At 54.2% G+C, this 23,647-nt stretch overlaps 8 protein-coding genes across 8 annotated transcripts; 3 read left to right on the top strand and 5 right to left on the bottom strand.

Annotated features, from left to right (window-relative positions):
- Nucleotides 1-282: 282 nt before the first annotated feature.
- A1O7_07484 (uncharacterized protein) lies at nucleotides 283-1,848 on the bottom strand (the record flags this gene model as incomplete). Its single annotated transcript, XM_007761484.1, has 1 exon — nucleotides 283-1,848. One exon carries the CDS (start codon nucleotides 1,846-1,848, stop codon nucleotides 283-285), a length of 1,566 nt encoding a protein of 521 aa, XP_007759674.1.
- Nucleotides 1,849-4,736: 2,888 nt separating this feature from the next.
- On the top strand, nucleotides 4,737-7,604 carry A1O7_07483 (aspartyl-tRNA synthetase; the record flags this gene model as incomplete). Its single annotated transcript, XM_007761483.1, has 1 exon — nucleotides 4,737-7,604. One exon carries the CDS (start codon nucleotides 4,737-4,739, stop codon nucleotides 7,602-7,604), a length of 2,868 nt encoding a protein of 955 aa, XP_007759673.1.
- Nucleotides 7,605-9,022: 1,418 nt separating this feature from the next.
- On the bottom strand, nucleotides 9,023-10,396 carry A1O7_07482 (uncharacterized protein; the record flags this gene model as incomplete). The annotated part of the gene is made up of 1 exon (XM_007761482.1): nucleotides 9,023-10,396. The coding sequence occupies one exon, from the start codon at nucleotides 10,394-10,396 to the stop codon at nucleotides 9,023-9,025; it is 1,374 nt and encodes a 457-aa protein (XP_007759672.1).
- Nucleotides 10,397-11,044: 648 nt separating this feature from the next.
- A1O7_07481 (uncharacterized protein) lies at nucleotides 11,045-12,710 on the top strand (the record flags this gene model as incomplete). Its single annotated transcript, XM_007761481.1, has 2 exons — nucleotides 11,045-11,077; nucleotides 11,148-12,710. The coding sequence occupies 2 exons, from the start codon at nucleotides 11,045-11,047 to the stop codon at nucleotides 12,708-12,710; spliced, it is 1,596 nt and encodes a 531-aa protein (XP_007759671.1).
- A 417-nt stretch (nucleotides 12,711-13,127) lies between these two features.
- Nucleotides 13,128-13,514, bottom strand: A1O7_07480 (uncharacterized protein; the record flags this gene model as incomplete). The annotated part of the gene is made up of 1 exon (XM_007761480.1): nucleotides 13,128-13,514. One exon carries the CDS (start codon nucleotides 13,512-13,514, stop codon nucleotides 13,128-13,130), a length of 387 nt encoding a protein of 128 aa, XP_007759670.1.
- Nucleotides 13,515-14,480: 966 nt separating this feature from the next.
- A1O7_07479 (uncharacterized protein) lies at nucleotides 14,481-14,801 on the bottom strand (the record flags this gene model as incomplete). The annotated part of the gene is made up of 1 exon (XM_007761479.1): nucleotides 14,481-14,801. One exon carries the CDS (start codon nucleotides 14,799-14,801, stop codon nucleotides 14,481-14,483), a length of 321 nt encoding a protein of 106 aa, XP_007759669.1.
- Nucleotides 14,802-16,122: 1,321 nt separating this feature from the next.
- Nucleotides 16,123-16,951, top strand: A1O7_07478 (uncharacterized protein; the record flags this gene model as incomplete). Its single annotated transcript, XM_007761478.1, has 2 exons — nucleotides 16,123-16,368; nucleotides 16,553-16,951. The coding sequence occupies 2 exons, from the start codon at nucleotides 16,123-16,125 to the stop codon at nucleotides 16,949-16,951; spliced, it is 645 nt and encodes a 214-aa protein (XP_007759668.1).
- Nucleotides 16,952-20,858: 3,907 nt separating this feature from the next.
- On the bottom strand, nucleotides 20,859-21,966 carry A1O7_07477 (uncharacterized protein; the record flags this gene model as incomplete). The annotated part of the gene is made up of 2 exons (XM_007761477.1): nucleotides 20,859-21,483; nucleotides 21,539-21,966. 2 exons carry the CDS (start codon nucleotides 21,964-21,966, stop codon nucleotides 20,859-20,861), a joined length of 1,053 nt encoding a protein of 350 aa, XP_007759667.1.
- Nucleotides 21,967-23,647: the final 1,681 nt, after the last annotated feature.

The raw sequence follows: 23,647 nt of genomic DNA, 5'->3' as shown, positions 1-23,647 counted from the left end.
CGAAGATCGTGACGTGCGTGGGATGGTCGGACAGATGAAGGGTGGTGCACAACATTATTTCGACTTGAGATACTCCTCGCTGTGTCCGAGATGCGCACAGAACGCTGACCACCCAGTTCCATCACGAGACTCGAGGCACCTGCTATCAAGGTGGTGGGCCGCGAGTGAATTTCGTTCACATCGGCCTTTTCTGGGCGCGGGACGTCGTAGAGTTTGCCACAACGGGCTCATTTTTGATTTAGCCCCCTGAAGTCGCCCTTCAGCAGCTTCGTCTTAGCCGCATCACAAGGGTAGGGCAATGCTCCTTCTGGGCTGTCTTTGGATGATTGGATCGTTGGGATTAAGTGAACTCATTGAACTGAATGGTCCGAGACCATCCCTATCCTGGAAAACTCTGTTCAAATTCATGGCTGCCTTGGTGTACAGCGCATCGATAGCCTTCTGGTCTCGGAACGGGTTCGGCGACTTGTCCCAGGCGTGAGGCACTTGAGGAATCATCTTGCTGTCAACTCGTTTGCCCAGGTTATCCAGCCGTTCGGCAAAGAGTTGCCCTTCTCGGAGGAGCATGTCCCACTCGCATAGCCACATTTGGATGTCTCGCGGTAGGCCAGTCTGGAGCATTTCGTCGGGTGCCAAGGACGGAGAGGCATAAGGACTGCAGTGGTCACCGTGGAGATCCGGTGGGGGAAGGTAGGAGAAGTCGAACAAGTCAGTGAAGGTCTTGGACAGACATCTCTTGGGGTCCAGTGATTCACGTATCTTACGCGATCGAGACATGGTCCAGTCAAGCAATGGGTACCACGCGACAATGGAGCGTATTTGCAGAGGGGAGCCTGACTTTTGGCGAATCAGGTGGGAGCTGGAGTGAGCGGAGTCTGAAGGCATAGGCGTCAAGAAGTCGTGTGATTCATGGGGTTGTTCATCGTTATCGTTCATCTGGGAGCCATAGGTGTCGGTGGTCTCAGTGGTAGCGGTACTGCGAGCAGTCAGGGGCCGGGATTTGGTCTTTTCCAGGGCGTTGATCTTCCGGTGGTGCGTGAGACGAAGAGCTGAGGTAAAGGCTAGGTTACCTCCTGCAGAGAAACCCGAGAGAGCGATATTTGTTTGGTCAATATGGAGTTCCTCGGCGTGTTCGGCCACGAACAGCAGGGCTTCGACACAATCGTCCACGGGGCCAGGGAAGGGATGCTCGGGTGCACGTCGATAATTGACGCTGACGAAGATGCAGTTCGTATGCTGTAGGACAACGCGTGCCCAATACTTGTCATCTGTTGCTTCGCCCAGACAAAACCCACCACCATGGAAGTTGACAACACAGGGGAAACGGTGCGAGGGATCCCGCTCGAGGACCTCGTTGTGTACCGAGGGGAGGTAGAAGTATAGTTCAATAGGATTGGTATCCGTCTCGATGCCCCATTTGAAGGCAGGCTTTGCAGGACGAGGCCAGGCCCAGCTGTGGAAACACATGCCCAACGTCTCCAAGGCCCTCCACCACTTCGCCTTGATCGTCAGCCAGCGTCTAGACGGGATGTCCTGAGCAGACAGGTGGTGTGACATGGATCGCGGCCGCATACTGAACTGTTGCTCCTCCTCTTCCGTAGAGTATGTATTTGAGCAAACCTCGGTAAGTCTGTGTTCAGGAGGCTCGCGGTGGTGGTGACGGCGGCCATCTTCGAGTTCAGGTGCGTTGGCGAAGGCGACCGTAGGACTCTTGGGCGAGGCGAAGTCTTGAGCATCAGTGTTCGCTACTATCGTGTCCGGCGGTGACTCGGAGGGCGGCTTTGTTTCTTCCATCTGGATCTCTTCGACCGGCGACGGAATACTCAATGGTGAAGGTGTTCGAGGCATGTTTGCGAACTGAAGGTAGACCGCTGCTTGTAGTGCAAGCTGTGACCATCGACGAGATACGTCGAAATTACCGTTGTCTATGAATCCTCGCAGGTCTCAGATTTCCGATCCTGCCTTTGTTTTTGAAAGGTGTCGGCAGATCGTAGAGGTTCATCGATGTGGATGGTGTAAGAGAAGGGTTCAAGTATCTTCGGGGACAACAGTGGCGGCCGTATTATTAGCGAGGTCGTCTGAACGGCGGTATGGCTCGCAAGGGTGCTCGGGTGATTGCTGGTCGGGGAAGTCGTCCCTTCTACGCCAATGACATGACAAAAGCGTGGCAGGGACACTTGTGAGTTGCGAGCACGAGGTGTGCTGCGATGCTCGATCTGGTGTCTTTTTGCGAAGTGAAAGTCGAAGTTGTTCCGCACGTTCTATGCTAACCTGCGGCTTATCGGCCGTTGGGTACGATGACGCGTGTTTGATTGTGGCTGTGGGCTCGTTACAGAATGCAGCATGTTGCATGCAGGGCGAGGAGTGCAGCCCTCACGATGTCTCGCCCTAATTAGAGAGGCCCGAGGTGATCACACCAGAGCAACAGCCCGGGGAAAGCCCAGCAAATGGAAGGTCACCAAATGGTGCCCTGGGGATTGTTTAGACGACACGGGACCAACCTCCTGTCCAGACGTTGCCTCAGCGGCGGGCGCTAAGCTGTCACCACTACGAGTACCAGAGTACTCGCACAAGCACTCCGTACGGACAATTCTTACCCGTATGAGATCATTAGCAACAAGCAGCCAAACAACTCACAGTACTTACTCCGTCCGGGGTACTGTGGACTCTCCTGTGTTCTGCAATGCACAAGACACGCATGCAGTCGCACGAACATTTCTACGGCTCTGAAGCTCGGTACTTACATGGGAAGACTCACCTTGGGCAGCACATAACCTTCTGAGGCTGCTCTGCACTGATGCGAGCACAGGATCACTCATCATGCGGCTCGCAAGGCTTTCGGACCCTTAACCTCCGAATGAGACGACCCAGCCTGATATGTATGGAACCAATGGACACGGGCTTAAGACATATACTCCGTGCAGTGCATGCATAGCTGGGCACATGGCCTTCACAGTTTCATGTCCAATCCGCGGTGTGTACGGAGTAGGTGAACAAGTGCTTTCAATCATGGCAGCTAGTGTTGTCTTTCGTTTCAGCATTAGGAATGGGGCGAGCAGACCTCGGGGTGATATTCCCTTAGAGTAATCTTTATGGTAGTAGGTGGGTAGGAGTGTGCTTCGATATTCAGGGGCTACGGTCACGCCAGTCTCCGCTGTGGTGAATCCTAGACAAGGGCCCGTAGGCCAAGTCAGCTTTTGGTGTTTCTTCTTTCCTAGTCCGACCACTGACATATTTTGTTGATCTTGTGTTGTACCCGTCAGCTGCTGAGCGTCCAACGGGAGAAGCCGTGCTATCGCCAGACATGGAGTAGGAGTTGCGAGCAAGCCGCAAGATCCCGTCAACAGACTAAATACATTCCAGCGTAGACTACCAACGAGCTGTTGCTCGACAAGGTTTTCATGTTATATTTTTTTGAGAGACTGCTGAATGGGCCGCACCCGGGCCATGCAATGCCAATGCTGCTTTGCTGCTTGATCTGTCAAGACCAGTACCATACGCATATATCAAGCCCGCGTCCTGACCGCTAGAAGAAACTCCCCCTCCTCTCTCCGATGTTGCTCACTTTACCTTTCGTCAGGCCGATTCAGGTCCCAGCGAATCATGTGTCTCTCTCAGTCCTGTTTCTAGTCACCTGAATAATCCAGACCGCAAACATGCTCTGTGTTTCACGTGAACACGGCCGAAAGGGCGGAGAAGTCGAGTTCGAGTAGACATGGCTCACAGCTCAGCGATGAGTGCCACGGCATTTCGATATGTGTTCGTCTGTGCGAGCTGGCGGCACACGAACTGAAGGTTTGGACGGCCTCGACGGCCTTACCTCAGCAAGTGCGAAGAAACACCAGCACGGCAGCACCCAGACCAGAAAATGGAGGCCGAAATGAGAGCGATTCAGGGAGCCGTTACCTCACAGGAGAGCGCAAACGGACCAGTGATTGGATGACGTCGTACGTCCCTGTCGCCTTACTCAGCGGGCTGCAGCTCGAACGGGATTTGCACCACAGCTATGCAGGGGAAGAGTGCACTAGGTAAGCGGCCAACAAAGAGCAGTGGACATCCACTGCATTAGACCGATGAAAAGACTCGGGGCATGCTGGTGGTGCAAGTGTTGGAAGTGATGGGAAAGGTCTGAGGGGGCCGCTACCGCGACCGTCACTTCTGACATCCGTCCACAAAGTCAGCCGTACAGTCTTCCGAGCATCCGGTTTTCTGCTTTCAACAAAGCGACGACAGCCCTCTTGATCCTCCATCCGTCCTTGCTTCTGTTGCGGTTTCCCTGCTGCAAAGCTGTCACTGCAAGGAAGGCTGCGAGTTGGAGTCCTTGAAACTCCTGCCAATCTGGTCGCATTTCAGACTTTCGGTTTTCCCCTCGTCTCTCTCCCAGCCCCTCCATTCCATCCAAGCCCGTTCCGCTGCAGGGCCAACTTCTTATTTCGCAACCGCCAGGGTCCCATAGAGACTCCAACAGTGGCATCGAGGTTACGGCCACCTTAACAAAGTCTGACAATTAACGCTGCCGTGTGGGCAGCTTGATCGCCGCAGCCGAGTCAACGGCGCCTGATCGCTCAGATACAACATAATCAAGATTCCTTTTCCAGAGTCTAATCCTCTTGCTGGGCCCACCATCCTAAAATATCTCAGGACAGCGTCAGTCAGTTTTGTTGAAACTCATAACTTGAGCGCCAGGGACACCGTTTTCTTCTCACCGAAGAACATTCCCCTGCGCCCACATCACCATGTCAGTCCTTCGCAAACTCTCCAAGCATGTCCACCCAAACGGTGGCACCGACAGTCCTAAGCACGCCGATGGCCACAGCACTCCCATGTCCTCCCAGAGCCCCGGCCCTCACCGACGCTCCCTCGCTCAGTTCCTCCACCTTGGCAACCAGTCGGACTATACCTCAAGTGACAATGAGTCCGAGATGAGTGATTTCGACAGCGATAACATGAGCAAGAATGCTCAGAAGAGAGCCATTGCGAAACAGAGAAAACACGAGCATCGCTCGAAGCTGAGCCTTGACCATCGAGATGACTCCGAGGAGCGCATCAAGAAGAGATTGGAAGAAGCTGCCAAAACTGAGACGGATGAAATGAAGGCCCGTTACGGCGACATGCCTCTGATGCAGTCCACCAGTCGCAATACGCACCAACGCCTCGATATTAGCACAATCACAGAGGACATGGCCGGCCAAGAAGTTGTATTCCGTTGCAGATTGCACCACGTCCGAAGTATGGGCGCCAAGTTGACGTTCCTCATCTTCAGACAGCAGATTTCCACCATTCAGGGCGTTCTGGTTGAGGAACCAGGCAAAGTCTCCGCCATTATGATTCATTGGGCCGAACATCTGCGTACCGGCAACATCTTGCTCGTCAAGGGCGTTTTGCAGAAGCCGCAGATACCTGTCAAGTCTGCTTCTATTCACACCGTGGAGATCAAGGTCTCCGACTTGCACGTTGTCGTGAGACGCTCGGAGCCAGTTCCCTTCTCTGTGCAAGAGGCGGAGATAACGATTCTGGACGAGAACGAAAAAGTCGACGGCCGCCAGAGTCAGATCCCAGACCGCGTAAGGCTTGCCAATCGAATCATGGATCTACGAACCGCCACCTCCCAGTCCATCTTCCGCATTCAAGCAGCCGTGGGGAATCTTTTCAGGTCTGCTCTCGACGAGCAGCGCTTCGTTGAAATCCACACGCCCAAACTCCAGGGCGCCGCGACTGAGTCCGGCGCGTCGGTCTTCAAGGTCAATTACTTTGGTCGTTCGGCATTCCTCGCCCAGTCTCCTCAGTTGGCAAAGCAGATGGCCATCGCGTCCGATTTCGAACGAGTCTACGAAATTGGTGCTGTCTTCCGAGCAGAAAACTCCAATACCCATCGCCATTTGACCGAATATACAGGTCTCGACCTCGAAATGGCCATCGAGGAGCACTATCATGAAATGATGGATGTCATTGACCATACCCTCAAGACCATCTTCAACGGCATTTACACCAGATACAGGACTGAAGTCGATCTCATCAAGGAGCAATTCCCTAGCGAAGATCTCGTATGGCTCCAGGAAACACCGCGAATTCCCTTCAGAGACGCCGTCCAGCTTCTTACCGACTCCGGCTGGCTCAACGAAGATGGGGAACCAGTCTCACCCCTCGAAGATCTGGCCACTCGAGACGAGATTCGATTGGGCGAGCTCATGAAGGAGAAATACAAGACAGACTACTATATCCTGGACAAGTTCCCAAGGTCTGCAAGGCCTTTCTACACCATGCCCGACGCTCAGGATGAACGTTACACAAACTCTTTCGATGTCTTCGTCCGTGGTCAAGAAATCATCTCTGGAGGTCAGCGTATCCATGAATCAAAGATGCTTGAGGACAATATGCGTACGGTCGGGATCGACCCCGATGATATGGCCGAGTACATGGAGGGTTTCAAATGGGGTGCTCCTCCGCATGCTGGCTGTGGTGTTGGTCTGGAACGGATTGTCATGCTTATCCTAAAGCTCGGTAATATCCGTCTAGCCTCATTATTCCACCGAGATCCCAAGTCGTTCCCTGCCAAGCCAGTGGTTGAGAAACTCAGACACCCGGAAGCGGATACCTTGAACCCTCTCTGGAAACAGGAACGTGGCCGCGAAGTGGCTGTCGAGGATCGGAAGCTACCAGATCTCTTCGATCTCGTTGCCAATTATGGCGACGCGACTTCGACTTCGTGGGGCGACGAGCGCTACCAGATCTGGCGTCATGCAGATACTGGCGCCGCAGTGTGCTATGTTCCTGAGGGACATTATGCCATTCTTCCAGGTGACCCTCTGTGCCACCCGAGTCAGTACTACAGGATCGTTGTATCTTTCCTCCAATGGTTGAAGAAGGAGACCAAGTTGAAGCCTATCTGGATTCTGATTAGTCCCGAGCTGGAGGAAGTCCTTGGTGAGAGGTTAGGCTGGAAGACTCTCTCTTGTGTGGCCGAGGAGCGTGTTAACCCCCACAAGAAGTCTGCCGAGTCTGACCCGGAAGTCGCGAGGAAGATTCGGAAGGCTCAAAGTGACGGAGTCAAGATCACTGACTTACCTCACAATGAACCCGTCCCCGAGAGCATCAAGGAGCGTACCAATGCTAGAGTCAAGGATTGGTTGGCGAATCGCAAGGGGACGCAGATTCACTTGTCGAACATTGACCTTTTCCGCGATGAGAAGCACAGACGCTATTTCATCGCAGAAGACAAGGACGGCAACATCTGCGGTATTGCAGTCATGGCAGAGATCGCCCCCAAAAGAGGATGGCAAGCTAAGTACACTTTGGACTTCCCCGGAGCACCATCAGGCACCATTGAATACATCACTACGCATGCGCTCAATGTTGCTGGCAACGCAGGCGTGCCTAGCGTTACATTCGGAGGTGGTGCCGCCAACCACCTGACTCCGGGCCACCACATGAGTGGTGCCAAGGTCAAAATGTTGCAAGCCACCTACGACGCGATCGTCAAGCAGTTCAACTTGGCCAGGAAGTCCGAGTTCAGAGAGAAGATGGGCGCTGTGGCAGATCCTATCTGGATCGCGTATCCTCCGCACGGGCTTGGTTCTAGAGGTATCAAAGCGATCATGCGGTAAGTTCTCAACGAACCTCATTTATGGGAGTATTGCTGACGTGAGTGTCAACAGTTTCTTCCAGGACGAGCCTTAGAAAGGTCCAAGGCGTCCGCGGGTGAAATCCAACTTTAGCTTCAGAGTGGCTGAAAGGAAGAAGTCGATGCTGAGTAACGTCAAGCATATCCTCTTGGGTATTCCGTGGAGCTGGTATCTGAAGTTCGGCCAGTTAGAAGCGAGGGGGTAACGTCTCGCCGGCTTGATCTATTTTCGTGACAGCCGCTGAGCCCGAGTATATGAAGGACCGCGAAGTAGAGGAAAGGCTGGACTTTTGGAGGCTGTCAAGAGACCAGAGGAAGGCTGGATGGACCGTGGATGAAAGAACAACTATCCCCTTTGTTGGTCGCTCTTGTTATCCCCTGATGCCTTTGGATGAAATCGTTCAGATACCACACATAGCACAGCACGTACAGCACATCGCAATCGATCTTCCCACTACAGTAAGAAATCCCAGTTCCTACGATCTCCAAATCAAGATGGAGTCGGCCTGATCGCTACAGCGGCCTTGAAGCAAAGACGACTTGACCGCGGTGTAGATCAGCACGACCGGAGCACAGGTCGGAGGTATTGTAGCAATGCGAGTACTATGCCAAAACACCTTACTTCCATTCATCAGTACGGAAGTACGGAGTACCTTTCCCCCTTTCCTCGTCCCATATACTTCGATCCAGATGGATGCCAGAAAGCTTAGGACCCTGTGGCATCCGCACACGCCTCGCTCCAAAGCACTTTTCAAGACCACGAATACCATCAGAGCTAAACCATACGCCGTTCATATTGGTGTATCCCTCCCACCCTTCACAGCCTGTTCGCTGTAGATCGTCGTCGACGGCGAAATAAGGCCATTCAGATTGGTGTTTTCCCCCCCACCCTTCACAGCACAATGTCTATCATCGTCGTTGGCGAAATGAACGGGTATTCATACTGGTGAGACTGCCCGGACTATCGTGTTGACAACCCGGCGGCTAGTCCTGTCGTTACATTACCACTGTCCTGTATGAGAGGTCTTCATGGCTACTTGATCACTCGTTTTTCATCCGCAGGGTAGAGAGTCGCAAGAATAGAATAGACGTTTGGCACGTGAGCTTGATGGGGCTTGAATTGGGTTGGCTTGTTTTGGCTTGGCTATGGGATCGAGAGAAGGTGTTAGGTAGCTTAAGTCGAGTTGAAGGCAAGGAGTGGGAGATAGCCATCCCTGAGCTCGGCTTGGAGCGACATCTACTGTAGTGCATGGGTAATAGGTACGGTCCCTCGGTCATCGCGTAGTTGTATGAATCGGAGTTTTCCTGTGAGCCTGTCCCTTGAACCGTCACTGCTTGTCATGATACCAAGCTCTGAATGGTCCGTACGTACATGGATCAAAAGAGAAGTCTGGAGTCAACTCATGAACTGGGCTTCATCTTCCCACACATGCTGCAGGTCCACCACTGACTCTCCATCCAGTTGCCGCACTGCCCACACGTCCAGCCTACTGGGTTTATCTGGGCTTTTTGCCTGGCCGCACTCTCGAAGCGCGCGATGTTATCTGCTGCGTTGCGAGAGGCTAGGAGGTTGTGAGGCTGAGGTTTTGAGGATTTGGTGCTGCGGGTGTTGTTGGATGTGGATGAAGGGACAGGAGAGGGAGAAGGTGGATTGAACCATGGTGGACGCTCGGTCTCGCAGGCGCCGCAGAGGAGATATGTGATGGGATTTATGAGCGTGCAGATTTCGCATGTCCAGGTTTGTTCTTCGTGGGGGAGACGTGCTGGTGGGGGTGTTGCGGGAGCGGGCTTCGATGCTGGCTCGGGTTTCGGTTTTGATCCTGGCTCGTACTCTGTTGTCGAGGTGGGTGATCCGGGGTTCTCTCTCAACTGTCGTTCGATTTCGAGCTGTTCCTCGCGTAGTTTCCTCAGGTCTGTGGGTGGTTGGACGGTGTTTCCCTGTTCATAGCCACCTGTAGGGTTATCCTGGCTCGGTGGAACGTAGCCCGCACCGAACTTCTGAGCTTCCTCTTCCTGGATGATCTCGATATAGGCTTGCATGAGGGCTGCCTCGTCTTCGTCCGCCTTCTCCGCCTGCGTGGTGGCGACCTTTTCCTTCTTGATGGCTTGTTCTTGCGCGAGCTTCTTCCCCATATCCGGCACCGTGCTACCACAGCCCCGGTTCACGCGGTTCCGTCGCTCAGCCGCGGCGGCGATGATCTCACGTGCATCTTGGCCGCGCAGGATCCCCTTCCCGCCGAGTTTGCTGCCGCTTCCCTGGGCTAGGATGGCATTCCGGCCGCGCCGCTCAGCCGCCGCGCGGGCCTGCCGTTGGAGTTCAGATCGAGGGATGCCTCTCCCTCCGAGGCGGTTGCCTTTGCCCAGGAATCCTTCGCCCGTGTAGCCCTTTCTCAGCAGGGCCTCGTGCTCGTCTCGCAGTTTGTCCCACAGGGCGTGGAAGGCTTGGTCATGCGGGCCGTGCACAATGTGGGATAGCTCGTGCAGCATGGTGTCCACGATGTTCTCGAAGGGCAGGAACTGTCTGTCGTCCGACGGATAGCGGAGTCTCAGGTGGATGGCCTCGCCGCGGTTGGTATTGAGACCGAGCAAGGCATGCTCGTCGGGGTAGAACTCCGCCAGGATGCCGACCCGCCAGCCACGAACGCGCATGATGGGCTTGACCAGGGAGGCAACGCGCTTGAGGATGGTCAGAGCTTCATTTGGTCGTGCTTTGGAGGTCAAGTGCTGGAATCGGTCGACGAGAGGGTCGAGTTCTGTTCCTCGGGTATGCGACATGGTGGGCGTCGTCGGCTTTGATGGTATGGTGTAGTATGTAACGGCCCAGCCAGAAAGATGTACGATGGTACCCGACAACTGTGCTGATGGTACCGCGGGGCCTTCTTCTGTTTGTAGTCGCGCTGCCCGTTACACCTGCGACCGTGAGGCACTTGGTTTGTTCATCATGCGGTGACAATCAATCCCTTGGCCTCATCCGTGAACAGCCTGCATGGTGGAGGGGTGGATTACACAAATGGAAAGTTGAAAGACAGAATCCGACCACGCTATTCTCAGATGCGCCCTTCTACCCAGTAGACGCCGGAAGATGCCAGAAAGAAAGCGTTTACTCATTCAAAGTCGTTTGCTAGGAGAGTCGAGCGTTGGATGATTCGTAATGAGACTCAGCCTGATGGGTGTGGGACGAAGGCGAATGGAAGCCTGCCACGTGATGGGCACCGATCGTTCTCCATTCCCCGCGCTGCGATGTCAGTGGAACGTCTCGACGAGGTGTCAGTAACTTCATCTCGAACATGATCCTACGTGATCCTACGTAATCCTGGACGAACTGTACCCTTCAGCGAGACCAACACCCTCGACTCTAGAGCAGCGCCCACGTCTTCGTGCCAGGCCCTGTCGCCTACCCACTGTCATAACCACATACCCACCATGACGAGCGACGACCAGCAGTTCCTCGACCTGGTGAGTCTCCCATGGGCATACATGCTACCCAGCCCTACACATCACTAACTTGACACGTTTTGACTTGCAGCTCGCCTCCGTCCCGCAAGACATCGCCCACTATGGCAGCCGCGTGGCCGACTATGTCGACAAGCACGCCAACGCCATCGCCAACGACATCCGCGACGCCATCGACCGAGCAAGTTGGATTCCGGACTCGCTACGCCCGCCCCGCCCGTCCGGCACATCAGGCGCATTCTTCGTCAAGCCACCGCCGCCACCACAGGGAATCTTGCAGAAGACGGGCGCATGGGTGTCGAAGAACCGCACCGCCATCGCCGTGGTATTAGCGTTCGCCGGCACGACGATATACCTTGTCCATCGCCGCCGACGGTCCCACGCGCGCAAGAGACGGGCCAAGAAACTGCCCAACGGGGCGAAGAAGGAGATCGTCGTGCTGGCGTGCTCGACGTTCCACGACGCCCTGACGCGCTCGTTGGCCGTCGACCTCGAACGCAGAGGCTACGTCGTGTACGTGACGGTGTCGTCCACGGAGGAGGACTCGCTCGTCCAGCAGGAGGCCAAGCAGGACCTGCGGCCCCTGTGGATCGATCTGACGTCCACGGTGCCCAACCCGGCGGTCGACGTGCACCCGAACCTCGAAGCCATCCGCGACCACATTACCCGAAACATGACGCTCGCCGGCCTGGTCGTCTTCCCCGGCTGCTCGGGCTACAGCGAGGGCCCGCTCGCGCTGCTGCCGCCCTCCGATATCGTCGACACGATCAATACGCGGCTCGTCGCCCCCGTGCTCACAGTCCAGCAATTCCTGCCCCTTCTCGCGAACCATAGCACCGACCCAAAAGCGCCGGCCTCGATCGTCATTGCGTACCCGTCCATCCCGAACAGTCTGGCCCCGCCGCGCCAGGTGCCCGAATGTCTAGTGACATCGAGCCTCTCGGCGCTGGCGCACTCGCTGAGGCGCGAAATCTCCGCCGCGAGCGCCAACATCACGGTCAGCGAGCTGAAGCTCGGGAATTTCGACATGGGCTCCGTCTCGACGTCCCCCTGGGCGCGGGGGACCACGCCGACTCAATCGACCTTGGGGGCGTCGGGCTCTTCTTCGTCGGCGTTGACACACAGCAGCACCCACAGCCACAGCCAGTCGCACTGGCATAGTTCGCAGCGCGCGGCCCACCAGCGCAAATCACTCGGCCAAAGGAGCAGCCTCATCCGCGGCTCGTCGGCCCGCGAGTTCCACAACGCCGTGTTTGACGCGCTCGCGCCGCCGCAGACCTTCCGCCCGTTTGGGTACGCGAGCCTGGAGTTCGCGAGTAGCAGGCGCGCGGAGGTCGTGTTCGTGGGCAGTGGTGCCAGGATGTATGACCTGGTGGGTAAAATCTTCCCAAGCGGACTGGTCGGGTTGATGATGGGCTGGAACCGACGGCGGACCGCACCGCCCGAGGAGTCCTATCAGTCTGTATACCAGGACGACGCACGACGGGTCAGTGCAAGTACGAGTGCAAGTGGAAATGGGAGTGCTGCTGGCACTGCTGCTGCGTCGGGTTCCGGTACTGGTGGACAGTCAACCTCGGCGTCCGCATGGGGATTTCACTCCTTGGGAAGCGACAGTGGGATTTGGGAGAAGGTCTAACATGGACTCTTGGAACTTCTGTCGTGGGTCTGAACGGATGACTCTTCTGTATACAAACGATTCATGATATACTCCTTTCCGGTAGCATTGCATTAGCGGACTGAGACCTCTTCACTCATCCTGAAACATTCCCTTTCCCCGCCAGAACAATGACAAACGGTATCAACAACGAATTGTGACGATTGCTCCCGCCATGCATCCGCTGATGCTTCCATTTTCGACACACGCACCGGTCCTGCCCTGGGCGATACACCCTCTGCGCGTAAGGTTCACCAAGGATCAAGGTGAGCGCGCGGCTCAGACGCCCTCTTCAATACCCGTAGTGACCGTATACTCCCCACCCATGTCCCCGCGGCTAGTTCCCGGAGCACTTTTGCAATTTTCCGCAACATTGGTGAAGAGCACTCTGCTCGTTCGTCAACCGGGGGCAGCCATCAGGATCGGGCGTAGCTCCCATGGTTCCAGCTGTGCCCAAAACTGCTTGTAGTGTTCCTGGAGCTGAACGGATTCCTCGAACTTGCCCTGTTTTTCCAGTATGCGCTGGAGTCGATCCAAAGAGCTCAAGATAGAAGCTGCAGCAGGTTTCATTCGTTGTGTAATGCCTTCGAAAACCATTCGATGGAATCTTTCGCTTTCTGCGAGCCGTCCCATATCATCGTAGAGACTTGCCATTTCGTAGCACAAACAGATACCATCAACGTTGCCATTTGGTTTGCCAATATCCTTAACGACGCGTCCGATACCTAGCGTGAGGTGTTGCTCAGCGCGTGCATAGTCCTTACGCTTGCGCGCCAAACAGGCCATCATGAGAAGGAGGCGAAGCTGCGAGGCTGATGGAGGCGAAGATATTGGTTGCGCCGCAGCCCATAGATGCTGGCACAATTTCGAGGCATCGTCAAGCCGTCCATGGTTGAAGTAGATTTCAGCTACACTCCTCAATACCCTAGTCGAGGCTCCGGGTTCAGGCAAACTCATAGTCGTATCCGTCAAGAGTTCTGCATATCTGCATACAAAATCACGCTTGTGTTCCTGTCCCATCGCAATGAGTGACCCCATTAAGCTTGTGATAGGATGGGTGGTCCCTAAGATGGCATCCGCCGATGAAGCCATAATCTTCAATATGGACCTTTGAATGTCGCAATAGCTGCCCCATCTGTCGGTGGAAAAGGCGAACTGACGGATCAATAGCTGCAAGAGTTGGAAAGGCTGTTCTTTCAAAAGTACGACGAAATCGGAGCAGCATCTGTTCAAGTAGGCAAATCCTCGCCGAACAGAATTTTTTCTGAGCCAAACCACAGCTTGGGTAATGTCCGCGGAAACACCCTCAAGACCAGTGGTATACGCGTACTGTGCTTTGATAACTTTCTGAGTGGAATACCAGGAGTAATATGTCCGGGCGTATCGGAGGATGTTTTCTGCATGCTGGGTTTCGAACGATTGCTGGAGCGGGATACGGCATATATTGCCCACTCGGGCTAAGGAAAGACGTCTTCTTCGCAGCATTCTGCAGGTCTGACGGTCTACCAGCGAGACTCGGGCCCCCTTCCGCTGAACGCTTCGCAATAACCGTTGAGTCTGTAGCGGCTTTCCGTTGGGATCCGCGAGGGGCGAAGAATCTGGTGCCATGTCTTCCTGGGTAAGTTTACTAATGAGCTCTTGCTTCACGTCTTGTGTGTAATTCTTCCTCATCTTCCAATCTCGCAGTCGTTTCTTGTACATTTTATCACTATATCCTTAGTTAATGGTCAAGTTCAGCCGAAGCAGGGCGACTTACGTAGCATCGAAGCCATAGTCTTGCTTCATCCGTGCCATCACATCCGTGAGTTGAAGACCTTGATGGATATACAGCTCCTGGATGATTGGCTTGAGGGGTTCCCAGACGGTATCTGCTATCGGCGATCTTCTCTGACGTAGCGGGAGTTGATGGGCTGCTGGGTTCTCGTGTGCATTGACGAAAAAGGCCTCATGATAAGTGTCTGTAGCGGGGGTCGGGACGATATCAGATGAGAACTCATTGCTGAGGGCCAAGGCACCCTCGGTGATGTCGAAGTAGTCGTCCATGGTGATATCCAGCACATTATTCAACGCCATGATCTCAGCGTGATGCTTTCAGTCGACAGCAAGGACAACTCGTTGCCAAGCGTGTATTGTCAGGAATTTTGACAGACAGCGGAGGCAATTCGAAGGCCATGGAGCAAGCCGACCCTATATAGATTCATAGCCAGCTGTCACTGGAGCATCTTTCTGTCAAGAACATTCGTGAGGCTGCTGCTCGAGGAAGTCGCGAGCGGTGCCTCGTCGGACTGTGCTGCGTTGCGCCAATAGACAGCCGCCATGGACGCCACAAAAACTTCTGTCAATCGCCACCAGTTACCAACCGGAAGCTGGCCCAATCACTACCCTGGCATGAAGAGGAGGAGACACCAAAGGATAGAACTGCTGCACATGCCTAAAAGGATTCGAACAACTTTTGAATGTTCGTGTCAACACCGCCCCGTTTGCGCAAGACAGAAAGATGGGCAATGAGAGGACCGACGGGAAGCCGAAAAGAAAGAGTTGAGTTCGTCAGGCTAGACTTGAGGCCGTCGTCGGGCGCTTTTCGGCTAGCGATGCGCAATATGTACTGTGATCACTTCGCCTACCGCCACAAGTTCAACGCAGAAGCTGCTGTACCAACCAATTCACAAGCTCCAATGGAGCGCTGAACTGGCCTCACGAAAGAACCGCCAACTTTGCAAAGTCACATTCGGTGCTCCTGCACATGTGCTGTTACCCTTCCATTCCTTGTCCGCCTGCCTTCTTGACACCTCGGACCGTACATTCAAAGTCTACCGTCCTCCCCATGACCATGGACTGAGACACTACATCACTGGTCAAGTCGATAAGATCAGATCGATATGACTGTTCCTCGTCACCTTGAGTGGAATGCCTCTCTCTTCACTTGCTGCGTAATTTCGAACCCCGCGGCTCAGAGTGGAAGCAGAGCTGCCGTGGGTGCCCGTCCTGGCAGTGCAGTCGCCCGAATGTCGTGATGGAAGCCCGATGTTCTCATGACTCGATACCCTCAAAAAAATGTAAGACGAAACGTGAACATGATTGTGGCTGATTTCAGACAGAGGAGAACTCTCACCGAGGCCATGACTACGTCCTGCGTTTGACAAGATCAGAACAAGTATTCCCTTGCTGGCGGTGATACATTCCTTCCCTGGTGTGATATGTCACGATGTCTCTCAGAGCAAGGGCAGGACACCTCATATTTAAGCCCATGAGCCTGCCACTGGCCGAGCCCGCAGCTTCTGGTCGATTCCTCATGCCCCAGGTATCAGCTGAGAAAACATCGCTGCCGAACAACACTTGCCAACCTGGCACCACTACCGCTACTGTAGTCTCTCGGATCCCCTGACGGTCAGTCATGTTGCGCGCATTTCCAGCTGCTTCGAACCGCGCGTATCTGGCCATGGAAGAGGAACTGACGCAGCTCACGAACGCATCGACCGCAGCTTTCTTCCTGCGCAATGCCGATTGCCCACAAGGGGAAGTCTTCCACATCGTCCGACCTGACCACATCTCAGCTGCTCCTCCGGCGGCAGTGAAACGACCACCTTTCCCAGAAAAGAGACAGGCGGCACTGCGGATGCTCGAGCCGTGTATCTTCTATGTACAGTTCCCGTGTCGACAAGGCTGCCGCAATCTGGGTATCTGTATCCACTACCAGTTCGTTGGTGGCTGCCGAAGACTTCCCGATGGACTACAGTGTCCGGTTTGTATTCTGAGTGATTGTGAAGTGGTATGGACGAAAGTGGAGAGACGTGCAATGCACCAGGTACTAATCACTGAGGCAGGCTATCGATGCTGACCGCGTGTGTCCACTTCATCAAGACCCATCACAAGCAAATCCGATCAACAACCGGCCTGAGGACTTTCTGGCCACGGAACAGCAGAAGGAATTCTACGAGCACGTCTTGGGGCGATCCATGGTCTGCCACTGGCACGATCTACCCGCACCACCAGAACGGCATCCCGAGGATGTGTCCGCCTCGTACCGCAATGGCTTCCATCGTGAAACAACGCCCAAAGACATGAATGATGTCAAAATGTTGGACAGCATAAAGGAAGAGGAGGTGCAGTCCGAGGAAAGTACGGTAGACACAACTGGAGATAGCGGACCTGACTGGCGCGATCGTCCCTTTTCCATGGGATTCGCAATGTCCGAACATCCTCTGGCTATGGTGTCAAGGTAGATGCATGCTAGAAAGGGTTATGTTGTCGCGGTGGTGGTTCTGAATGCGGAGTGAGTGAGATAAACGACCGGGTGCTCACGTTCAGCTGGGCCACAGCGTCCCGAAAATTGAGCTCGTCGTCATGCTAGGCAGGGAACGGCTCTCCATCTGATGCTGCTGGGTCTGGGACCGCAACCAGTGTCGCAAGCTGGTATTCGCCAGTGGCAAGGGTACATCGGGCATTGAAATACGACAGTGGGGACGGCACAGTCGCTTGAGCCAGCATCACGGGCGGTGGAGTGGCTGTTGACAACATCGAGACAGGCCCAGACAGTCCAGACGGGCGTGCTGAATGGGCCTCTCGCATCCCAACTCCTCCCCATAGTGTACGTTCCTGGCATTGCACGACGTGCAGCATCATGAGATACAACAGCATTCGTTTCGACCGTGGATTGCTCTCCGCCAGATCGCTATCGGTTAAGCATGACTGATATTTTCTCCCTTCTGCCATTACTGTACTTGGATCGTGCTGGTGCTGGTGCTGGTGGCCCGTCGTGCTCGACGTCCAAGTGCTCACCATCGAGGCGAGGAGACGCCTCTGCTTTTGATACAGTGTCTGCCAATGGACGGGACTCCCTGGGAGTAAGAACCTCCCGCGATACCAAGCCGGCGAATCAGCGAGTAGGTCGTAGTGTTAGAATTTCCCACCGTCATTGTCGATAACCCGCCTGGATCATCCCATCCATCCATTGGTTGTGTGAATACTCGTCGTGATACCACTTGCAGTCGTAGTACTCGAGGTACCGAGTAGTCATGCAGTAATTCAACAGGAGGACGACAAAGGCGGTGCTCCTACTGTATCAGAGGATCCTTGTGGGCTGCGCGGACTGCCTCACCTCCAGTGCACGATAGTACACAGTCAGAGCCTCACGGGTATAATGTATGCAGACGTACTTACCACACCGACGGCCGAGCAGGATGTGATGATGCCGCGCCGGTACTTGTACGTTTTGCCCTGATCTCGCACTGACCAGTGACGGACGATATGTTTCCTACACGGACTGCACCACAGACTTTAATTACCACACCACAGTAACCCAGCTGTGCAGTCGCAAGAAGTTGACTCTTGACAGCCAGCGATCGTTCAAATAACAACGACCACAGCCCACGCAGCCGCAAGCGCGATCCATGGTTCCAGGATCTCGCCGACTACGATGCTCGACCTACAAGGACGAGGGCTGGGGGTTGACATCCGCGGCCGCACGCTCGCTCGCACGTCAGATGTAACCTCTCTGGAACACGTCGGGTACATACTGTGTAAGAGGAAATTTACTCCTGCAGATACAAGCCTGTACGTTAAAGTGACCTCTCCCGAACGGGTTGCGTGCCGCGTCTCATGTCACATCAGGTCATGGCATGTCAAGTCATAATGTACCATGGCGTTGTGTGTCGCTATCACTAGCGCCTAGGCAGCGTCCTCACCTTGTGTATATTGTGTGTGTGTATGTATTTCTCGTGGTCGGTAAATTGCTCTCGACAGGTAATCCCCCGGGTTAAGATCCCATCATTACTGTCTAGTGGATGAGACTAGGGACTGGTGGTCGTATATCATGAATATATGGTGCACGTAAATAACTATGTCATTGTTCCGTTGTCGTAGAATCAAGAAGCCACGCTTCCCCAGTCACGAACCCAGCCAGTGATGCCAGTGCCAGTGCCAGTGCCAGTGCCAATCCCACTTCCAATTCTAGTGTTAATTTTGGTAATGTACGAGGCTGGAGGAGGACAAGTATGAGTATGGTAGGAGTAATCCGCGGTGCTAGACGCTAAAACCCTCGTCCTCAACACATACGTAGGTAGATAGGCGAACTTCGGCCACGATGCCACGGGGTGGAAATACATGGTGGAATGCTGTATTATCGGCCCTGGGTCAACCGCGTGAGATTACATCGTTGCCAAGCGAGCAAACGCGACGCTGGCCCAATGATGCATTGTTGCGGCTGAGCTGCGCGCCTGCCGCCCTAGCTGACGTCGACTAACAAACTGACCTGTGGTTGTTGGAGTACTCATTCGTACGAGCTACGGGCAGTGGCACACTGGGTCGACAGGATTACCCAAGTTTGGAGCTTGGGAGGTGGGAGCTTGTGGTTGTGCTCGTGCCGCTGCAATTCCGCCCGACGCAGGGTAGGGAGCATCATCACTGGCGTCACCGCCAGCATGACCCATTACCGGTATGGTGGACATGCATGGCTGACTGGAGCTCGTGCACCTGCAACGGCAACAGTAACAGCACAGTAGCAGCAAATGCAGTGTACTGTGTAGTTTCGGAAACAGGAAGAACCAGCCATCATTGGCCCCACGGTCAGCAGCGTGAGCACATCGTCCCTGTCTGTTCTACTGTGTACGTACATGCTGTGTTAGTATACACGGGCACGAGCACCTCGTAGGTTGTGTTGGTCCGTGCTTTCGGCAGAGATGCGATGGAGGGGCCTGAGAGTGAGCGGAGCAGGGCAGACAGAGCAATGAGCGTGGGGATAAAAAGCCACATACGACATTATGCGTGTATGCGTGCGTGCATGCAGAAAGCGTGATCCACTTGAAGGGATGGCGACCTGCGCCGTCCGAGATCATTGCAGTCAGTGTGTCAACGGCAAGTGCCTGGGTGCGTGATACCGACCCGCGGGGTTCAGTCGCGGCGCTGCGCTGTGCTGTGGGACAAAAGGAGCAGCTAGCTGTCCAGGTGGAATGCGAACGAATGCGAACGAGGGCATGGACTCCGGGGTGAAGTCAGAATGTGTGTCAGACAATGACACCCCTCGACCCTTACGTAGCAACGAGGCCGAATGCCGTATGCCGTTTTGTACGAGTACGTTTGTCGAATCATGCACGGGTCTTGAGATGCTAGCCTGAGGCGCCATAGCCATGGCCCTGGTCGACGTCAAGAGATCCTTAGCTGGTGACGTGAAGGTGAAGGTGAAGGTGAAGGTGAGCGGAAGGTGAGCGATGAACGATGTCATAGCTGCTCGAAGCACTCGATGCTGAAGCGTACTGGGTGTGCAGTGTCTGTCCACCCACATCTTCGGCGCGGTGAGCACCACTACAACCAGAATGAGCGAAGACTCTGGCGGTGCCCAAGAGTAACCAAAAAATCGTACACTCAGAAGTCGAAAAAAAGGGCCGAATTCGATTGCTCGTAAATGCGAGATAAAGCGAAAAGAAAGGGAACACTCAATGGTCATAGATTTCGCATTTAGATCCGCCAGTTGAGGCGACTGCTTCTTTCCGTTGCGGGATAAACTCACTTCCACCTCTGTCCCAACTGATCGCAGTGTGCAAAACAGTCGGCAAGTCCATCTCTTCACGGGCTTGTAGAGCCCACACGCTTTGTCAGTTCCACCACATCAGTACCCGTGCACAATGACACCAATAGTACGCCTTTGCCACCAGTCTTGAAAGCAGACTTCACTGTCTAATCGCGCGCGATGATAACCTCGCCATAATATCGCATAGCAATTTTTGTCCTCCTCAGAAGCACCGTTGATTTCCGTCTCACAAACAATCAACCGGCGCATTGCCTCCAATTCGAGCACGCTCGTAGACAGGAACAAAAGTCATCATGCTGGAAACCATCAATCCTGGGTATCAAGTCGTAATAATAAACGGAAAACAAGTCTGGAGTAAGCGAAAGTCGTGAAATAAGAACACGGGCATCCGCGCTGCCGACTGCCGTGTTATCGCGCCTGGTGTGGTGCCGTCATCACTTCTATCACACATCTTTGATGTTGTACACTGACGTAGCGCACATCTTGCGCGCAACGCTCACGGGTAATGTACAGAGAGCAAGGTCGAGGCGGCATGAATAGACATGCCAAGTCGTCTTTGGCCAGGACGTTCTGAATCCAGGTCCTTGTTTGATTTAAGGGCTCAATCACTCTTCGACATCTGAATGACTAGTAGTGGATTGAGAATCGCCTTTGTGTACCTTCTTGTGTCGGCGCAGGTTGGAGACGACAGAGAAATGGCGTCCACATCCTTCGACGTCACATGCAAAGGGCTTCTCTCCAGTGTGGCTATACATGTGTGTCTGCAATGAGCTGGGTCGCGTGAAGCGCTTGTCGCAGATTTTGCACTTGTGCTTCTTCTGCGTGTTGGCAGACATTTTGGATGAGAATTGGCTCATCATCGACTGGGGGGCAGGAGGTCCCAAAGGTGCCCCCAATAGTTGCGCTGGACGAGGGAGTGTGCGGGAAGCGGCCATGGACTCATACCCCGCGTCTGAGGCTGCCGAGCTGTAATCCGTTGCAGAGTCGCTGACAGAGCCAACTGAACTTGGCGCATAATATGGATAGCCACGGCCAGACTCATTCGAGATTGATGAATGAGATGAGGCGGCTTGTGGAAACCCGTAAGAATCAGTCGAAGCCCTTTGGGTCCGAACTTCGTAAATGTTCCTAGGCGTCAAATCCTGCATGGTTTGGTGGCTGAGAGCCAACATGCCTCGGGAGGCATCGAGTTCGCCAAAACTGGCATTGGCGGCGCGCGAGTTATCGACCCTGCTTGGCACGTTAGAAAGAGTGTTTGGAATTCAGGGCCATTCAAGATCCTTACGTATCTGAGAGTTTTCTGTGCTGTTGCTGTTGCTGTTGTTGGTGCAGAGACTGAGCGTAACTGAGGGAAGAGTACGACGGGGCGTACGAAGATGATGTCGCCGGCGACGAGTATGACTGCTCTGCATATGTCGAGCGTGGAATGTCTTGAGGATAACTTAGCATATCCGTGCTCGAGAATACAGTGCCAGAGTAGGCGCTACCTTGAGCCATTGAGCCAGTGACTGGAGGCATGTGCGAGTATGGCATCGAGATTCCAGATCTCGAGCTGTCCGTCTTGGACAGCGCTGGAAATGACGAACCCGAGGTAGTGCCCGTCTGATGAGACCACGGATCACTGAACTGTGGTGACGGATGCATGTTGGAATACATGTGATCGTAACTTAAGCCGCCGTAGTGTCGACCTTGGTTGTCAATGACCATCGTCATGGAGCCGGTATTTGCAAAGAGCCTCGAGAGAAGCCGTCGATGGGGGGGGGGAAGTTTCGAAAGGTCTCTGGTATTTTGTTGTGTTCGCGAGAGCGAAGACTTGAGGTTCACCAAGCAGAGGAAACCAGGATTGGATCTGGTTCCTGAGAAAACGTGAAGATGATCCAACTGTCACGGAGGGGATCGGCGACTGTTATGTAGCTTCTTATGTGGAGATCTGGAGGTCCAATGGCAGATCCGCAGATGATCGATGTTGATCTTTTGCTCAAGTTGTCGATAGCGGCCTTGAGCAATGCCTCCTTTCCCTTGAGAGCGATAACTCTGGCTGCCACAGATGTCGACTTCTCAAACCAGTTCGGCGAGCGGCAGATCGACAGGACTGACTGGGGATGAAAGTTGTACTGGCCAGCGGATGCAAATGCTCTCGACAGCTGGCGTTTGTTGCGGTATCTGATATTTCCGCCAAGTGACTCCTTTGCGTGGTTGATAGTTCTTGTACTGTTGTAATTCGATGGATATTTCCAAGTAGAGGCCGGCGTGTCTTAGATCTTGGAATGCTGGATTGAAGATGTGCGGTGCGATGGTTTCAAAACATCAAGTCCAACCGTGAGGGGTGGGGAATGTGAGGGTAGATAAAGTTGTTGTGAAGCACCAAGTTTTGGTGGCTTGCTGTCAGGTCGACTTACGTCGGTGGAGGTGAGAGAAAGGCGACTGCCATCATTGCAATCATCAGAACCACCAGAACCCTTATTCTTTTGCCCTGGGATGATCTTGGGTGTGTCTGAATGCAGGGTTGATTAGCCTCCTGTTGGAGTGGAGAAGCTAAGGAGTCGTCTGGCAAAAGTGATCCTTGCGCAAGACACCGGAGGTTGGGATGATGGGGAAAGCTTGCAACAGCTGCAGGAAGTCGGGAGATGAGGGCGCTGCAGGGATACAGGCACTTGCCAACTTCGTTCTGATTGTTGGAATGAAGAGGGCCTCCTCAGGCTCTCACCCAGCTGTCATTGGGCGACGTCAACTGTCCTTGGTTCTGTGGGCTTCAGAGCCCGGTCCTTGTTCAGATTGAGGCTTAGGGGACAACAGGGACCGGGATAATATGACGATCGATGTCGGATATGTGGGTACGAGGATGGTGGGGATCTTCCGCTTCATGCCAGATTGGAAGATGGTGGCTTTTGTGGGCGTCTGTCCTGTCGCCAGAAATTCCAGGTTAGGTTCAAGAGTCGATGCCAAAATAGGGACTTGGTACCTCGTACACAACAGGTTGGTTGGCTACCTCTACTGTATAAATCTGCCTTATCTCTCGCGCCAGCTCACACGGGCATAAACTAAAAATTGTGTCTTCGGAATCTCTAACTGTGAATGACAGATGGACTCGTAGAGGACTTTTGAGGAAGGGCAAGCTCCCGTGAGGAGGATTCAAAGGTGCAGACAGGCAGTCGTCTCAATTGGTGCGATAGTCCCCATTGGCACAGGCGGAGGGCTTTCAAGCTACCGGGTGGCGTTGAGCCACTGCCGCTTCTTAGGCTGGGGAGTCCCACTTGGTGCCGGGCTTTGGAGCACTCAGTGTCGGAGTGAGTTGAGTTTGAAAGGCGAAAAATGGCTGGATGCCAAGTGACACTATAGTTGACGGGCGCTTTCCGGCCGACAAAAACGGCATAGCCATGGAGCTCCAATGTGC

This window comes from Cladophialophora yegresii, assembly GCF_000585515.1.
Source record: "Cladophialophora yegresii CBS 114405 chromosome Unknown aczIN-supercont1.5, whole genome shotgun sequence".
NCBI lineage: Eukaryota > Fungi > Ascomycota > Eurotiomycetes > Chaetothyriales > Herpotrichiellaceae > Cladophialophora > Cladophialophora yegresii.
Note: the sequence above shows the minus strand (reverse complement) of the source record. Positions and strands in the feature narration are given on the sequence as shown.